At 44.0% G+C, this 16,337-nt stretch overlaps 1 protein-coding gene across 1 annotated transcript in view; it reads right to left on the bottom strand.

Moving 5' to 3' along the window:
• Nucleotides 1-16,337, bottom strand: part of ERBB4 (erb-b2 receptor tyrosine kinase 4) — a 501,644-nt gene that overhangs the window by 167,768 nt on the left and 317,539 nt on the right. The window contains exon 6 of the mRNA XM_042822364.1: nucleotides 9,781-9,915. Within this exon, the coding sequence (XP_042678298.1) occupies nucleotides 9,781-9,915 (135 nt within the window). The remainder of the gene's footprint in view (nucleotides 1-9,780; nucleotides 9,916-16,337) is intronic.

Here is a 16,337-nt window from a genome sequence, read left to right as displayed (position 1 = left end):
AGCCCCTAGGAATCCCCCCTTGAAATCATTACTACTAACGAAGTCCATCGCCCTCTGCGAGCCACGGACAACTGCACAGTCATGTACACATGCAGCAGGACCTGAGCTATGTGGGATGGAAACGGAATTCCCTGCCTCATCTGGGCCAGCCTTAAAGCACGCAGCCCAACAGCCCCAGCTCCCCTCAAACACAGGGCTGTTACTTACTGGGCCTTTCCCCTGCGGCAGAGGAGATGGCACGGTCCATCAGGTGCCTTTTCTGAGCACTGTGTGTAAGCCCAGGAGGGAAATCTGTGTGCTGCTAGAGAACTTTTCAAAGGAGGTGCTCAGCCAACTCAAAGACACGTTGAAAAGTAAATGCCAAACGTAGAGATGTTCAAGTGCTTGTTTAATACCAACTCCTCCACTCCTCAAACAGATCAACTAAGTCAATACCACATAAATCAAAATAACGTCCTCTACTAATGTTCCAGTAATGCTGCCAAAGCAGTAATAAAGTTTGAACAGAGGGGCATACAATTTTCATTTTTTAAACAAAGTAATAACCACAGAGAAAGGAATTGGAAAGTTGGAATCAAAGAGGCTTATAAAATTCATTGTACTTCTTCTCGATGCCATGCAATATTTCCAGAGTCTGGCCGGGTGTGCTGACATTCTAACCAATTCTGAGTCAACTAAGTGGAAATCCCAGAGAGAATTTCTTCATTCCCACGAAATTTAGAGTCCAGCTTTGAACAAACTCTGGTAAGTGTCATATTATGCTTATTCAGATATAACTGCTTATTCAAAATGGATCTCTGGCTGCCCAAACAGAAGTGATTATTACAAAACAGTAAGTGGACAACAGAGGCCCTTTCTCTGCTGGAAAACAATGCTTGGGTATGTACTCTGCTATTTACATTCAGTGTTTTGCAGTCCACAAATATCCACTGAAAATAATCATGCAAACAGATTTCAGAGTGCAATTTCCAGGATAATCTCCAGCTATCAGAGATCTGCACAGAGGTGACCCCGTGGACCTTGTGTCACACGGATATAATGCAGCGAATTGGGAATGAGGTCCAACACTGATTACACCCATTTGCACCAGACAACTCACAAACCCCATATCCGTGTGCTTTGGAGCAGTCTGCCCACAGATGCCCCTCAGCACAGCGACACAAAGCTTGCACCCTGCAGAGCGAGCAGCAGCCCAGCTTCCAAAGAGTGGAGGCACGCAGCAGCTTCAAGAACTACTAGATGCAATTAAGCAGCTGATTTTTCAGTCTTTCTTTTCCTTCTCCTTCTCTAAGCAGCTCTTCAAAGGCAGCTAGCTAGAGCAGCTGCAGCTTGCTGTGAAAGAGCCATTCCACCCACCCACCCACTACAAATCTGCCAATTACCGTTCAATTAGACTGTTTTAAATATTTGGAGTATTTGGGCTTTATTTCCTACTTTCAAGAAACACCGGTGTTTGTGATGAAGCAAGCTGCTTATAATGGAAAGGGATGCTTTCACTTACGCTGAAAGTCTCCCCCTTGTGTAACATAGTGCTTAAACACCAATCTGCTTATAAACAGGTGGTGCACACTAATACATTATACACACACAGGTTGCCTTTAAAAGATAAGCATTTACCAGGAGTTGACACAAACTATAATGTGGAGCACGGCTTCAGTTCTGCAGTTACAGAGCAAGTACCACGCTGTAGTATTATTACACAAGAGCCTGGTACACTGGCCCACCAGAGGGATGACTTTCTCCCCACAGCTTCTGTCAGAAGAAAGGAAGAATTAGAACAGGACAGAACTGTATCAGAGATGGAGTTGGTTGGGGAGCTTTTTTTTTTTTTGAGTAGTTTTCAATGCAGAGAGATGCCCATTTCAGAGGCTCTATGGGGATCATCAATGCTGGCTTTCCCCATCCTGTCCTCTCTGTACCCATGACACCCTAAGATCCCTGGCTTTGCAGCAGTTCCTATGCTAGATCCCCGGATTAGGCTCTAGCAGCTTAAGGACTTGTGTCCTCCCAGCATTATCTAGGGGCATTAGCCAGGTATACCTGCACTTCTTACTTCTTATTCCATGAACTCAGCTGTTAGAGGCAGCGTATTTCCATTAAAAGTCAGGTCTGCATGCCTTTCAAATCTGTCTCAAGGACATTTACCAATTGACAAATCCCTTCTGAAAACACCGGCTGAAGTTATTTATTAGGAAACTAAACTGACTCCCTTTACTCAAAACACTGCTGGGAGTCGATGAAAAGCATTACCATCACCTACAAACAGTGCAGCAAGGCAGAACAAGCCCTGCATTTCCTGTATTCCTCCATCTTCAGTTACATAACCCAGCAAAAACTATCCTTTAAAATAAATTCCTTCTGTTACTGTATTTGTCTTTCATTTCCAGGTAAGAAACGTCTGTCCTGACGAGATTCCTTAATGGTAGGACGAGCAGCTTCCACACAAACTGATCAAGAAGTGGCAGGACTTGCTGGACGTCTCCAATTTAAATTTCCTTTCCAAGTGAGATTTTCATGAAACTGCAGCTGCTGCTGAAACATCACATGGCGAGCACCTGATGTGTTCCACACTGAAGAAGCTTTCACAGGATGCTAAAGAACAGCTTTTGCTCCTGGCTTTGCCCCAGCGACACCCGTGCAGGGAATGCATTAAGGACTGTCTCCACGTGGAGGCCCTCCTCGTTGCTCTCCAAACGTGTATTTAAAATGTTAACTGAACTTCAAGTCATCACCTCAATGAAAGGTTATAATTTAACCAGCTCTGCAATAACAAATGCCTTCAGCACATACTTTCTGGAATGCCATTTTCTCCGTAGGTAGTTTCCAATTTACACGTACACCAAAAATGATACACCAGCTATTCTGAAAGTTGGCTTCAAGAGTGAATTAGTCACTTTCCTTCTTTTCTTCAGCCAGAATACAGAAACACTGCTGTTATTGTGGAGCTTTTTAGGGCAGAACTATTGTGCTTCCAAGAACAAAATACCTTGCAAGATAATAGGACAGAAGACAGCCAGCTCACATGTGTCTGGGTACCACCGGTTCTGACTGACACGTGTTCACTGTTTACTGTTCCACCTGAAAAGGAGGCACCCTCTGGTCTAAAGGAAAGCTCTCCACGTTCTTAAATCCACAACACATTCAGCTCTCATGAGTCTTTGCTAACCGATGGCATTTTTTGCAGTGCCACCCAAGGAAAAGACACACAGAGTATCCTGAGTTGGAAAGGACCCTTAAGAATCATGTCTGAGAGCACTGTCCAAATGCTTCTTGAGCTCCAGCAGCTTGGGGCCACAACCCCCAGATCCTTCTCAGCAAGGCTGCTTTCCAGCAACTTATCCCCCAGTCTGGGGTGAATGTAGATAGCCAGGATTGCTCCTTTCCAGGTGTAGAATCCAGCTCTAGCTCTTGTTAACCTTGATGTAGCTGCTGATTGCCCAGCTCTTTAATTTGTCTAGATCTTTCTGCATGGCTTCCCCACCTTTGATCAAGTCAACAGCTCCTTCCAACTTAGTACTTTCAGCAAACTTAGTCTAAAGTTTAGTCACTTCATCCTTGCTACCACACTGCTACCTGGCTCCTCAGCTCACCAGGGTGACTTTCCACTGGTAGTGAATGAGGTCTGGTCCTGCACAAGAGTGTTTAGGAGAATCCACTTGGAAACACTGGTGTGCACACGCAACAGCTGGCATAACTTAGCCCCAGCATCACTGAGAACTTGTGGAAGGTGGGACCTCTGGGAGAGACCGCAAGGATCTGAGGTAGCCGTAACTATCACGTAATTACTCCAGAATAAATATCCCACGGTTTGACCTAAGTACAAAATTCCAGATAATACTGCACCTATCAATACCACCAGTGAGTCACTGTGCCCTGGGAACAATACAAGGCCACTGCTAAGGTGGTATTTAATCAAGGTTGTATTAATTTAACCAGAGCTTGTATTAAATCGGGGTTACCATCAGCCCTTAAAGTAGGCTGACATAAAGAAACAGCTTTATTAAGCTAAGTTTTTGCCAAATTGTTACAATTTCTGCAATATTTTTATGAAGTATCCTTTTAGAAACTGTACGAGGTAAACAGTAAAGGTAATAGGGTAGGTAGCAGTTCACAGTCACATAGTAACAGAGCAATAAAAAATAAGGCATCAGCGCTGGTTCAAATCAACTGAATGCATGCATACTGTGCAGAGATGAATATGTCAAACAGCTCAACCCCATCCAAGTACGTGCATCCTGTTACAGCCAATCCCAGTGTAAACTGTTTGCTGCTGGACAACTGAGAGCTGACTTCGTAGGACACCATGGCACTGGCTAGCTCATCTTCTATTGCTTTAAGTAAAATGCAAAGCATGGTCTGAATGGTAAACAATTAGATTTGTCTGTATGTTTCAACATGAATGAAACACTTGAAAAATGCATAAGAACCAGCTAATTGAGAGCTTCCCCAAAGCAGCTGGAAGTAAGAGCTATTACAGCACAGCAGGGTTGTGGCTCCCCAGGGATCATCGCAGGACTGATGCTTGTCAACAGACAAAAGTTTAGAAACTATTTCCAAACCTTGGGCAATAGAACATGCAGGTGACAGGAAGCCTGAAACCCCAGCAGATGACAGTGCAGGGCAGCAGCAGCACAGAGACAGCTGGGCTGGCTGTGTGCTGACCCCTCACACCAAGCATCTTTCTGACAGCCAACTGCAGGACTGCACTGTTCAGTTGTGCACGCTTCATTTTCTGGAAAACAGACTGCTGAAACACACGGATGTCAGAACAGATTGATTACCAGGTTCCTCACGTGAAGCTTCAACACAAAGGATACAATTTTCACTTTTATAGAGTTACGGCTAAAACACTTTGCTTTTCCCATTCTGAAAGAACATGGAGAAATATTTTACATTGAAGAGCAATTGAAATTATTCAAGAGCTGCAAAGCAAAGCCTCACAGTGCGAGCCACGAGACCCTCTGTCTATTTAGCTTATGAAAATCGCATCAAGAGGTGAGCTGATTACACTGTGCATCCCACTGCTGCGGGGAGAAAATGCAGGGTACTCGAGAGCTCTTGCAGCTAGCTGAAGAATATGTAACAGGCAACAGCACCTGTGTTCAAATCAGAAATAAAGGCACCTAGCATTATTTCTTGTAGCAGCACAGAGGTAACAAGCTCCTTGAGGGATGGCCAACACCTCCACAAGGGGCCAGGAGGGGTGGCAAGCCATGCTTCAGAAAGGTACTGACTCAGTGCCAGGCAAGTGGGAGGTACTTTGGGGCACTGGAGTGAAGGACATCAGAGCTAGCGGTGTTTAAAGGTTTCTTTTGCCCTTAAGAAACCTATGAATCAATACGTAAAAGAGAGGGAAGAAATTTGAAAGAAGTGTTCTCCTCAAACACATTGCGGGATTCATTGAAGCACGGGTAAGCAGTTGAAGACTAAGCCTTTTCTTCCCATGCATCATGGCAAGAATGCAGAACTACTGCCTAGCTCAGAAACTGCAGCTTTACTTTATCAGCTGCAATTAAACAGAGAAGTACCACGCTAGGAACAATAAGCAACCAGAGCTTGAAAAATGTACTGTGGATCTCAGCACACTACAGGGTCTGAGCAAACTCCAGCTCAGGACAAGACTTCAACAGGTGCTCAGTGCTGTGAATTCAGCTGGAGCCGGGCACTAGTTAACTTTTGTCTAGTATTTCTTCTGAATCATTTGTTAAAAGGCAGCTTTTTTTTTTCTTTTTACCCTTGAAAACAGCAAGTAATCTTGGAATCTTTCTTACCGAAAGTTCCCAGTTCCATCATGAATATGCATCCATAGATTTCAGCACTTTTAAACGCACTGTTGATTATTTGAATCCACGCTATTTGCTGCACACAGTGACCTCAGCTCAGCCATTCAAACCCGTAAGGCTTTCCTGCCAAACAAAACTTCCAAAGCAAAGCTCCACTGAAAAATCTGATTTAAGAGTGCCTTGTAAGAACTTGCAGCAGGCACATGGGGGCTCCCATCACACCAAGGGGCGGCTGAGGACACGGAGGGCACAGATGGAAGCAGCCAGCCTCACAGACACGCTGCACTTCACCTCCAGCTGACCAGAGAGGAGGAGTCCTACCAATGTAGAGTCATTTTAGACAAGTCTGATCCTATTCCCTGTTTTATTTCTTACTGGGAGTTGTACCTTGGGTTTCCAGCTCTGAAGGGCAGGCCTCTACCTATGTAATGGAGACCAAATCCAACATGGATGTGGCAACAAGGGAACAAGTTCTTGCATAGCTAAGCTAATGCTTGTATTTGTGGCTTGTTTTTAGAAGGAGAGAAGATAGATTTTTAGCACAGGAGAAATAACTGAGTAATATACACCTAAATGGACAACTTTGATCCCCAGTTAAGCACTTCTGAGATTACAGGTACATGGAAGAGAAGACTATTTTCAATTACAAATCACTGTAGAAGTTTCATCTACAAGAGACGAGTAAGAAAATGCTGTGCAAATAGTCAATAGTGTATTATTTCACCATATGAATCAGAATGCCAGGTGTAGAGGTATCTGCCCTCACACAGCTGAAGCATGCAGGCTCCCTTGGTGCATGTGCTGATTGCATGGCAGCAGTACACACAGAGCCCTACACCCACAGCCACTAACTGTGCTCATCATAGTGGTATGGGTGTGTAATCCAAAGGCTTCCAACAAGAGCTTTTCTGCATGCATTTGATCAGAGCATGAAGCAACGGGTAGAATACATTCCAGGCTAAAGAAAAAGGAGAAGCAGCATTCAGGATTCACACATCTGCAGCACTTCTATTACAGTAGTTAAGATACTATGGCCTTTTCAACTGCTTTCTTAACGCTGATATGGCAGTGAAAGCCTGAGACAAAGGGAATCACAAGAGCAGCATCCAGGGAGTGCAGCATCCCAGGAGTACACTGGCCTCTTCCATCAAGCACTGATGTAAATGAGGAGATATGCACAGAGCTGGCAGATCCAGCTCTATTTCTATTTCAAAGCGTTTTCATTTCATTCTACCCTTTTGTCTCCTTCATCTGCTGATTGCTGTGGAGCAGCACGGAGACCTGCATGTGCCCTCCTCCGTGAAGTGGGACCACTCTAAGCTGCTGTGTGTGACTGGGGAGGAGAGCAGCACCAGCATTTTGCAACACGGGCCTGTGCACCAAGGGTAAGGATGGAGGAGCCCATACCTGCTGCAGTACAGCGGATAACGTGTTAAGTGCTGCACAACCGGCATTCCTGAACACAGGGGGGCCTGTGTTCTGTAGGGCCTCAAGGAAGATTTCATGTCAGCTACCAGTGGTTGGAAGCAAAGCTAGTGATGCTGAAACCCAGGGCTGAGGGTTTCGGGCCTGCTCAAAGCAATAATTATCTGGTTCTGAAGCTCATGTCATTCAGCATTTTCTTGGTCCTACAACCTTCTCTGCCAGGGAGGATGCTGAGGTGGTCACAGTGCAAGAGCCCTAACCATTCCTGGGGCAGATGCTCTCCTTCTGCCCCTGCAAGTCAGAGCCACACGTGTCACACAGCTCAATCCACCTACCCCATCTTACACAACACCTTTACACAGACTTCCCTAAATTCCTGCTAGTACTGACTCAGTGGAGCTCGACACAGCACATTTGGCAGATTTACATTCACTCACTGACACAGCTGCTCTGACAGACCTTTTCCCTCTCCTGTGGAAGTATTCAGATAAGCAGTAAAAAACATTCTTTTTTTTTCAAGATATTCTGACAGAGAGTCCCAGAGGGCCTTCCTGATATCTTTGGCACTTAGTGTATTCTCAGTAATGCTGAGCAACGTGTACTCACTAAGTTCCAGTGGACTTAGTCAAGATTTGCATTTGATAGAGGCACCTGAGACTTCAGGCAATGTAATACATTCATGTAAAATAAATAGTAAAAATATATTCTGGATCCAAAGCACATGACTCATAGTCTCTGTAGAAGAGTACCAAAGTCTATGTGATGCTCTGAGTACCATTTGCAGCAGCGGAAAAACAGTAAGGCTGAGCCCAGCAAGCACCCACACTGCTTTGCAGAGTCTGAAAAGTGACATATGAGCCAAATAGGAGAAGCACGTACCCTCACATAATGATGCTCCACAGAGATTTCCATTCTAGGGTTATAATTCAGTGTTCATTTTGTTTTCTCAGCCAGCACAAATAACTTGCCTTAATTCTTTAGTAAACTACCAGGGTAACATACTCCCTTTCTCAGAGGGATAGTACTGATGTTGGTTGCTTTTTTAAAAGAGCTTATTGCCTTACTAATGCAAAAGCATTTTCTGAAAGGGCTGGCAAAGGTTATAAGAAAGCCCAACAACAGAACACAACAGAAAAACATCAAGTCTCTTTTGTGTTGAAGTAATGATTCATAGAAGGGTACAGGCATTCCCCAACCTTCTAAGGTCTTATCACTTCTGCTCAGAACTGATCACTGCCAGTGATGAGCTTTTTAATACGCAAATAAGGTAGCTGGCTGTGTTGCAACTATGTCAGGTTTGCAGCCAGAAGGCAGAGGAGCTGAGCCTCAGCTCTGGAGCTGGCAGATGAGGACCAGAGGAGTTTGGCAGGCTCCCACAGGAAGCTGGTTCTCAAGTAGCTGTGCTCCTTCTTTGAGCGTACAGGTGAGACACATAAAAGCAAGCCGCCCTTACAGAAAACAACTGCAACACAAACTGCTAGAAACGAGTTGGTGCTTAAAATTAGGGAACTCGGTCAAATAGTCTTTATCCAGAGATTGTTTGTTGGTTTGTTTTCAGAATTCTTAACGTGCAGCTGAAGAATTTAAGGTATTTCTTGGCTGCCGCAGAAGCTAAGGAAGCAATCTGTGATTTATACATTCATGCTGGACACCCTAGGATGTAGCAAGTGATCCAGAAGGGCCCTGTATCCAGAATGCCCAGAACAACGTCTCTTCTGGAATCAGTCCTGAATTCAGATTGATTCCTCCCAGCCTATACCTGAATTTCAGTCTCAGTACATCCTAAGAGTACTGCCTATGAGCATGGTATGCATCTGGAGAACACTTTCCTATAGTAGGAAACATTTCACTTGAACACTTAGTATCACTGCATCGCTGATGAATCCACTACAACTCATTACTGCTCCAAGAACCATCTAAAGGTGAAAAACTCTGGGGAAGAGAACTGGAAAAACAGGTCAAGCAGATTAATGAAAATATATAGACAAGCTTGAAAATGAGATCATTAAGACAAAGAGCATACTAAACCCAGAGATACTGGTGATGTTGTGAAGACCACCCCACTCTTTGCAAATTCTGTTTATTCACAGATACACACAAGATAACAGGAGAGCTATTTCTTTCAGATTCCTTTCTTATTTCAAGTGAGAATATCTGTGAGCCTGTACCATAATTACTCCAGCAGCTAATTGTGATGCCATAGGCAGAACATTGTAACTCGAGGACCAGACCAAGCAGCAGGAATAATTCCAAAACAAACAATAATGTCTGTGCTTCTGTGGCAGCATAGTGGCATTAGAAATAAACAGAAATAAAAGAAAATGCACAAGAGAGAAAGCACATGAGAAAAAAAGTAAAAAAATGCATGATGTTCACAAATGCTCTCTACAGATACAGTGTTTTTAAGATTAGGCTGTGTTCTTACAAGTATCATACAAACTTTGAAGAATGCAGTGGAAAGGGAAAAATTACAAATGCAATTCTCCATAACAGAGGACCAGGGACAAACTTGTGGTTATATTTACACTGTGTCTGTGCTGATGACAAGACCAAGAATCAAACTGGTACTTACATCCTGAGCTGCCATTCGTTGGAACCAAAGTGAAGTTGGAGGCCCAGGGGTTACGCACGATATCCTGCCAATGAATGGTGTCTGCGAAGCAAAGAAATTTGTTCTGGCCAACATACACCCCTCCATTCAGTATTTCTGCACAAAAGAACAAGAGAACATAGTTGTAAGGCTTCAGGCACACAGCTAATTAAATTCACTGCTGCTTTGTGCAGGGGAGAGAGAGGGCATAGAATTCAAACATGAAAATTCACACTGTTACCTCCTCTAACACTGAAAACGGGATGGTAAATAGCATACAGCATTTGCAAACAGGAACCATTTATTTACATGCAGAAGTAGCCTGATGACGACAGGCACACAGCTGATAGCTTGCTGACTGGGTTTTCTGTGCTGTTCCAGTGTAATCAGGTGTTTAAGAATACTGTTATTCGCAGGTAAAATAAATCCCAAGACTTAACTGACTTCAAAACACACAAGCAGTCACACTACACCGCGTTTCATTAACACATATGGACACTTAAAGCATAGAATAAGCTGATGTGCCCCCCCAAAGATAAGAATACTCTCATCCTAGAGTAAGTAAGGAGAGTTGAGTTGTCAGGATGTCTAGAGAAGCACTGTGTTTGAGCACACTGCCCTGCCATACAGCTCTACAGCCCAGCTGCACAGCTCTTCTGCACTGCCTCACACAATTCTGGGTACCAGTGAATCACCAGCAACCTTTGAAATTACTAGGACTCCATTCTCATCAAACATTCAGTCATAAAACCTATTTAAAAAAATCCATATGAGTTCCATGTTCTTGTAGGAATCCCAGCTCTCTGCCCAAGGAGATCACAGTGATACAGCAAGTCAGGGCAGCAGTCACAGGTAAATTAGGACTCCAGCACTTCTGGCTGTTTAGAAGTAGCGCTGGGGTCTCCTTTGGGACAGTAACTTTCTTTTTAACCTTCTAAACTCTCTTTCTAGCTGTTTCTCTTCTTAGCCTGGCTCCTGCATTTCCAAAGCAAAGGAAAATCCCTGCATCTTTCACTCCAGCTAGCAGAAGCAATGCAGCCAAAGCCTCCTGCACCACTCAGTGTCAGACTGCAACCAGCAAAGAAAAGCTGAAGATTTGGTCACTAATGGCACCTCCAGATGACATGAAGTGGCGCTACGCAGCCATGAGCGACACACCTCTTAAACTGACATTAAGAGGAAATCTCAAGCACTGTGGCAATGACTAGGTGTGCTGATAGCCCTCATCTCCCATAAAAGCCCTTACAAGCCTCAGTGGTAATACTAACATTGACAAACAACCAGGAGTTACTGCGTTTTTCTTTGAACGTTTCAGAGCACACAGGACACAACGCAGGGGAGGCAGCCCCCAATAGAAGAGTGTATTAAATAAAGGATCGTCTGTAAATACATCCTTCTGCCATATTAATGGGTTCAGAGCATTGATACCTATTTCTCAGAAGCTCTGATTTGAAAGCTTGGCTTTTCATTGAAAAGGAGCTTAAAAACAAAAACGATAATAATAATCTTGTACTGAAAAGAAACCAGATTAGTTATAGAGATGATCTGTCCGTATTATATTCTTATGATCCCCGAAAAAAACCCACAGCCATCCAGCATCTGCTAGCAATTCTGCTCGGAGGAAAAAGTGGGACTCAGAAGCACACTTGAAAACATGATTACTGATGACTTCTCTGTGTCGTCCCAGCTACACAGGATTAGCTAATCCACAATGGCCCAGATTTTGATTAAAAACAACATCTAACAAGCCATGGAAAATGAAGAAATCTACCCTGATAGCTTCCAAAACACTTGCACGTGACTCCAAATAGTGCCACTATCAGCTGGTGTCCCTGAACACCTGCTGCTGGCATCACTTCTGCTTTTTAGAGCATCTGCTCATGACAGCACCTAACAAATTCTCTACTTGATCCAAGAAACTTTGACATATTCTTGTCTATCAGGCACCACCTCACTCTAAAAATATTTCTAATAGTTTCAATTTGTGGAGAAACACAGCAAACATGGAAGATAGACCGACTTCCTCACCACTGAATAACGGCTGTCATACCTGCTGCCTGCCCCCCAAAACCTGGAGAAATGCCCCAAACCACACTGTTTCTCATAGGTGACAGGATTCAAGTCTACAGGTCTGTTCGTGCAACCAGGCACTAAGAAACCTGAGTAACAGCATCAAAGTTGGGCTCTTGCAGCTGTTAAACGGCCATAAACTCCAAGTTCAGGACCACGCTTCACTTTCTTTTGCTCAGCTCCTCCCATTCTGTCAGATCTAAACTCTGTCCCCTCCTACCTCCCTTTCCCCACTTGCTATTGCATGGTTCTTTAGGCAGTCCTTGGCACACGTAAATCAGCACAGATGTATTGGGTACACTGAATTAACAAACGCAGATTCATTCAGTGCTTCTGCGCCCTCTCTTAGCAAGAACAATGCCTGGAAAGACCTAATAAACCCTGGTACGTGTTAAGCAAATGAAGCACAAACGCAATCAATAAACAAAAGAGTTACTGTATAATGAACTCATCATCATTAAGTCATCATCTCCTTTTAATTTACAGCGCCGAAAGTGGGTGATAAAGTTAAACAATAAACAGGAGGAGCAAGGCGGGGATCTCCAGCTACGCAGATGAGCAGGCAAAGGAAGGCAGGCACAAGAGGGCTTTTTCCTCCTTTGTGCAACACGAGGAGCCTTCCTGCTGGGCCCTGCCAAGGACAGACAGCGGCCAGAACAACACATCCACCAGTGGGCTTTATTTCTCCTGCAAAGAACAAAGCCAAGGGCTGCTGAAGATGCATGAACAAGCACTGCTTACAGCAGCATGTACTTTAAATATCCTATAGAGGAGAGTATTTTGCCTGGTAACACAATTTTTGTGTGACTCCAGAAAATGATTAATCTAAAGCCAGCCCTGCTGCGCGGAATGGAGCTGCATGGCCTGCAAATGTCTCCTGTGGGCTCCCATACTGCTCCAAGGCACAGAGCTCCAAAAGGCGATTTGGAAGCACTTATCCTGCCAGTTCTCTCCAGGAAACGAGGGGCAGGTGACGGCGCAAGGCTTCCTGCAAGCTGCCAAGAGCCACGCGTCAGTCTCACCATCCTCCGTTTTGGCACCAGGGCTGCAGCTGGTGCTCTGAGCAAAGGAGCAGCTCCAAGGCCTTTTGCCAGTTGATCCCAAGTGAATAAAATCTTATCCTCCTTATTAGAGCTACTCTTCTGGCTTAAAAGCAGTATGATGCTGTCACCCAAGTTATATGAAAATAAAGCAGCGAGCGCGCTCAGCACTGACTTCTGTCATTATTTTGCTTATTGTGTGGAGAGCTGCCAAATGATTGTGGGGAACTTACATCTGCATATTATTAAAATTCTATTAAATGCTTATTTATCCAGGGACTGGAATCAGAAATGTATTATCCATTTTATCTGCTATTTTCTGGCTTCCATTAGCCAGGAGATGAAGCAGAACGATTACCACGTACTCTGGTAACCTACCTTACAATGCCAACAGCAGAGCAGTGACACATACAGGTCTCTGGCAGCCATGAAACACCAACCTCTTCTACTTCCATAGAGGCATGGAGAGATGCAGCACATGCAACTTATACTTGGTCTGCTATGTTCAAAAAGGCTAAACTGAAAGCACTTGCACTAAGTTTGAGTGGGGTCAGTGAAAATACATAACCAGCTGCCAGAAGCTTCAGACACAAATGGACCATCCATTTGTGGATCTATGTGCATATCATCTGCACATAGAGCAACTGGTTACACTGGAGATGGAAAGAACTTCTTTTCATCCACCTGCCAAAAGGGCATTTTCTTCAGCTGCTTTTTTCTTACATACAGTAAAATCCCCCATGGTTTGTTATCTAACTCCTAAAGAGGATTCAATCGCCAAAACATGCTCGCATCCTGCTCTGTACCCTTAAGTGCAAATAACTTGTGTGTTGATATGCAGAGGGAGCTGCTGGCAATTACTTTGCAGTACAATCCAGTTCTAAAATAGTTATAAAATCGGTTATAAAACTGCTACTTTTCTTGAGGGTTACAAATTAAAAGCTCCTTTCTGGTCCCGAGAAGCCAGCTGCCAGACTGAACTGGAGGGAGGCATGAAGAGATGGAAAAGAACTAGCTTTATGGTGGACAGAGCAACAGAAAGGATTCAGGTAACTGTTGGGAACACCCACTGTAACAACCTCAGAAGCAAAACAGAAGACACCTTACACGGTGACTGTCCTTTAATGAAGCAGCTGCCTCTTACACAACACCACATGCTGGCGTTCTCTGCACATACATATCATGCAGTGCTTATTAATGACACTTACTTTCCAAGGTCAGCCTCCATTACAGCCAAAGCATCTCTGCATGCTGACAGTGCTGCAGCTTTGCCATTATCACCCAGATGATGGGGATTTGTTGTCAGGTACCGTATCACCCTGAAAACACTGTCAACATTTGAGATGCTGCTTGTGAAAATGGCTTTGGCCTGGAGATTTCATGCCAAACCAAGTCTTTGGATCTCTTAGCAAAGTAAATTGCTCACGAACCACTGGGAAAGCACTATAAGTCCGTCATTAATACGCTACGTCTTAAGGGTAATGAGAACTGTGTGCTTTAGGAGACAATAGCTCATCCATCATCAATCAAGATTTGAAGTTTTTATACAGATGATTTAAGAAGAGTCCAACTGTGTAAAATTGAAATGTCACGTTTGTATTGGGAGAAAGGGGGAGCTTGATAATGGAAATGAGAGTTTTAACCTTCTCCATTTCAGCTCAATGACCATATTGAGAAGCTCACGGATGTGGAATCTGTGTACCAGCTAGAAGCCCCGCACAGCCTTCGATCTCAATTACACAATTTCAAGTAAAGATTACTTGGGTCATTAGCTAGAAGTCAGTTTCAAGGCTCGACAGCAACAGCAAAATATTCTTTATTTCTATCACAAGCACTCAATGTTATGTGCGGGCTGCGAGTCCGTATGTCCAACTGCTCAATAACTAAGAACACTGGCGGTAGCAACGGAGCATAAATCTTCAAAATCTGTCTTGCTCCCTAAGTGAGAATGAGCAATTTCAGTACTTCTCACTATGGATGGGCTACCTTTTCACCATTTCATCGCTACAGTGTGTGAGGATGGATCTGCATGGTCCTTGTGAGTCATTTAACTACTTCATTAAAGGACAACAGGCTCCGGCCAAGCTGTCTTTAGCAATCTCACCAAAGAGTTTCATTAACAGCTAAAGTCACATTAAACCAACTCAAAGAGGACATGAGACCTGCTCAGATAATTCCTGACTTTGTGCGTGTCCGAGTTCCTCCTCTGCCCTACCTTATTAATTTTAAGGCATCATTTAACACGGTATTTATCTTACTTTGTAAAAAAGAAATAGCGCTGCAAGTTCTTCCAGCCCTTTGGGGTAAACACACCAGATTTAAAATACACATTCCATGCCTACCCCATCTGCAGAGAACCACAAGCACCACGTAACTCAGCATCAGGCTAACGGGTCCCATTTTTCCTTGTGCTCCGAGCAGCTACTGAGAACACAGGGTACATAAAACACATCCACGTGGCCCCAAGAGCTTCAATGTATGGAGAAAGCCATCCAGAACGGAAGGCAGTAGAAACAGCTAAACGAAATAAGTACCAGAAAAACATCCCATCTATCTGAAAGGAGAGAAAACAGATATAAACTCAACTTGAGATGTGCTTCTTTTCACAAGAAACTGTCCTGTGTAAAATACCTTACTAAACATACCTGGCTTCTGCTAAAGTAGAGAGTATGTCTCCATAATCCAGTTAGACCGAGTTGTACTAGCGGCTGCTCAATTAAATGCATTTTGCAATGACCAGGGCTTATTTAGATCTCAATTCCCCCAAAATGTTTAAGCTCAGGTTTAAACCGATATAATCTCTTTCACCTCCAGTTCTAGTGGAGTTTTCCTACTCGTGCAGTTGTTACTCCACCTTGGTAAAGGAGAATAAAAGGATGCACTGACCAGCCAGCACAACTTTCCTTAACCACGTCACCAGTAACGCAGTACCCTTGATTTTAACTAACTAGGAGGGAAGCATAAAGCTGTACGATCAGCCTTAGGTCTGGCATTTCCTCCTCAGATGTTATCCGCAGAAGCAGCATGAGCTGTTTACGACGTTACCCACCTCATCTGTTTGGTTCCATTCACATCACTGACTTCTGAAAGCTGTTTGACCCTCTTGACTTTGCAGGTGAGGAGCTTTACCGTAACACACAGAGTCTGTTACAGGGATATTAATTTTCAGAAGATGATAACTGCATCACTTTTTTTGTGAAGTCAAATTTTACTCCTGGTGTTAGCAGCCAACTGCTTGATTTACTGCTTTCTCAATCTAATTTTCGGGGAGGACAGGTAGATTAACAGGTATAAAACATAACGCTGTAATGATAGGGCTTCCTGTGGTGTCACCAAACCAGAAGCACTGCAGACAGCAAGATGAGGGGTCACCACACAGTGTGCTGCATGAGTGAGAGCAGAGGCTGGAGTGGGCGATTCCTGGATGCC

The sequence above is a fragment of the Centrocercus urophasianus genome, unplaced genomic scaffold (genome assembly GCF_019232065.1).
Source record: "Centrocercus urophasianus isolate 14NV4802_14NV808 unplaced genomic scaffold, USGS_Curo_1.0 seq_20, whole genome shotgun sequence".
Lineage (NCBI taxonomy): Eukaryota > Metazoa > Chordata > Aves > Galliformes > Phasianidae > Centrocercus > Centrocercus urophasianus.
Note: the sequence above shows the minus strand (reverse complement) of the source record. Positions and strands in the feature narration are given on the sequence as shown.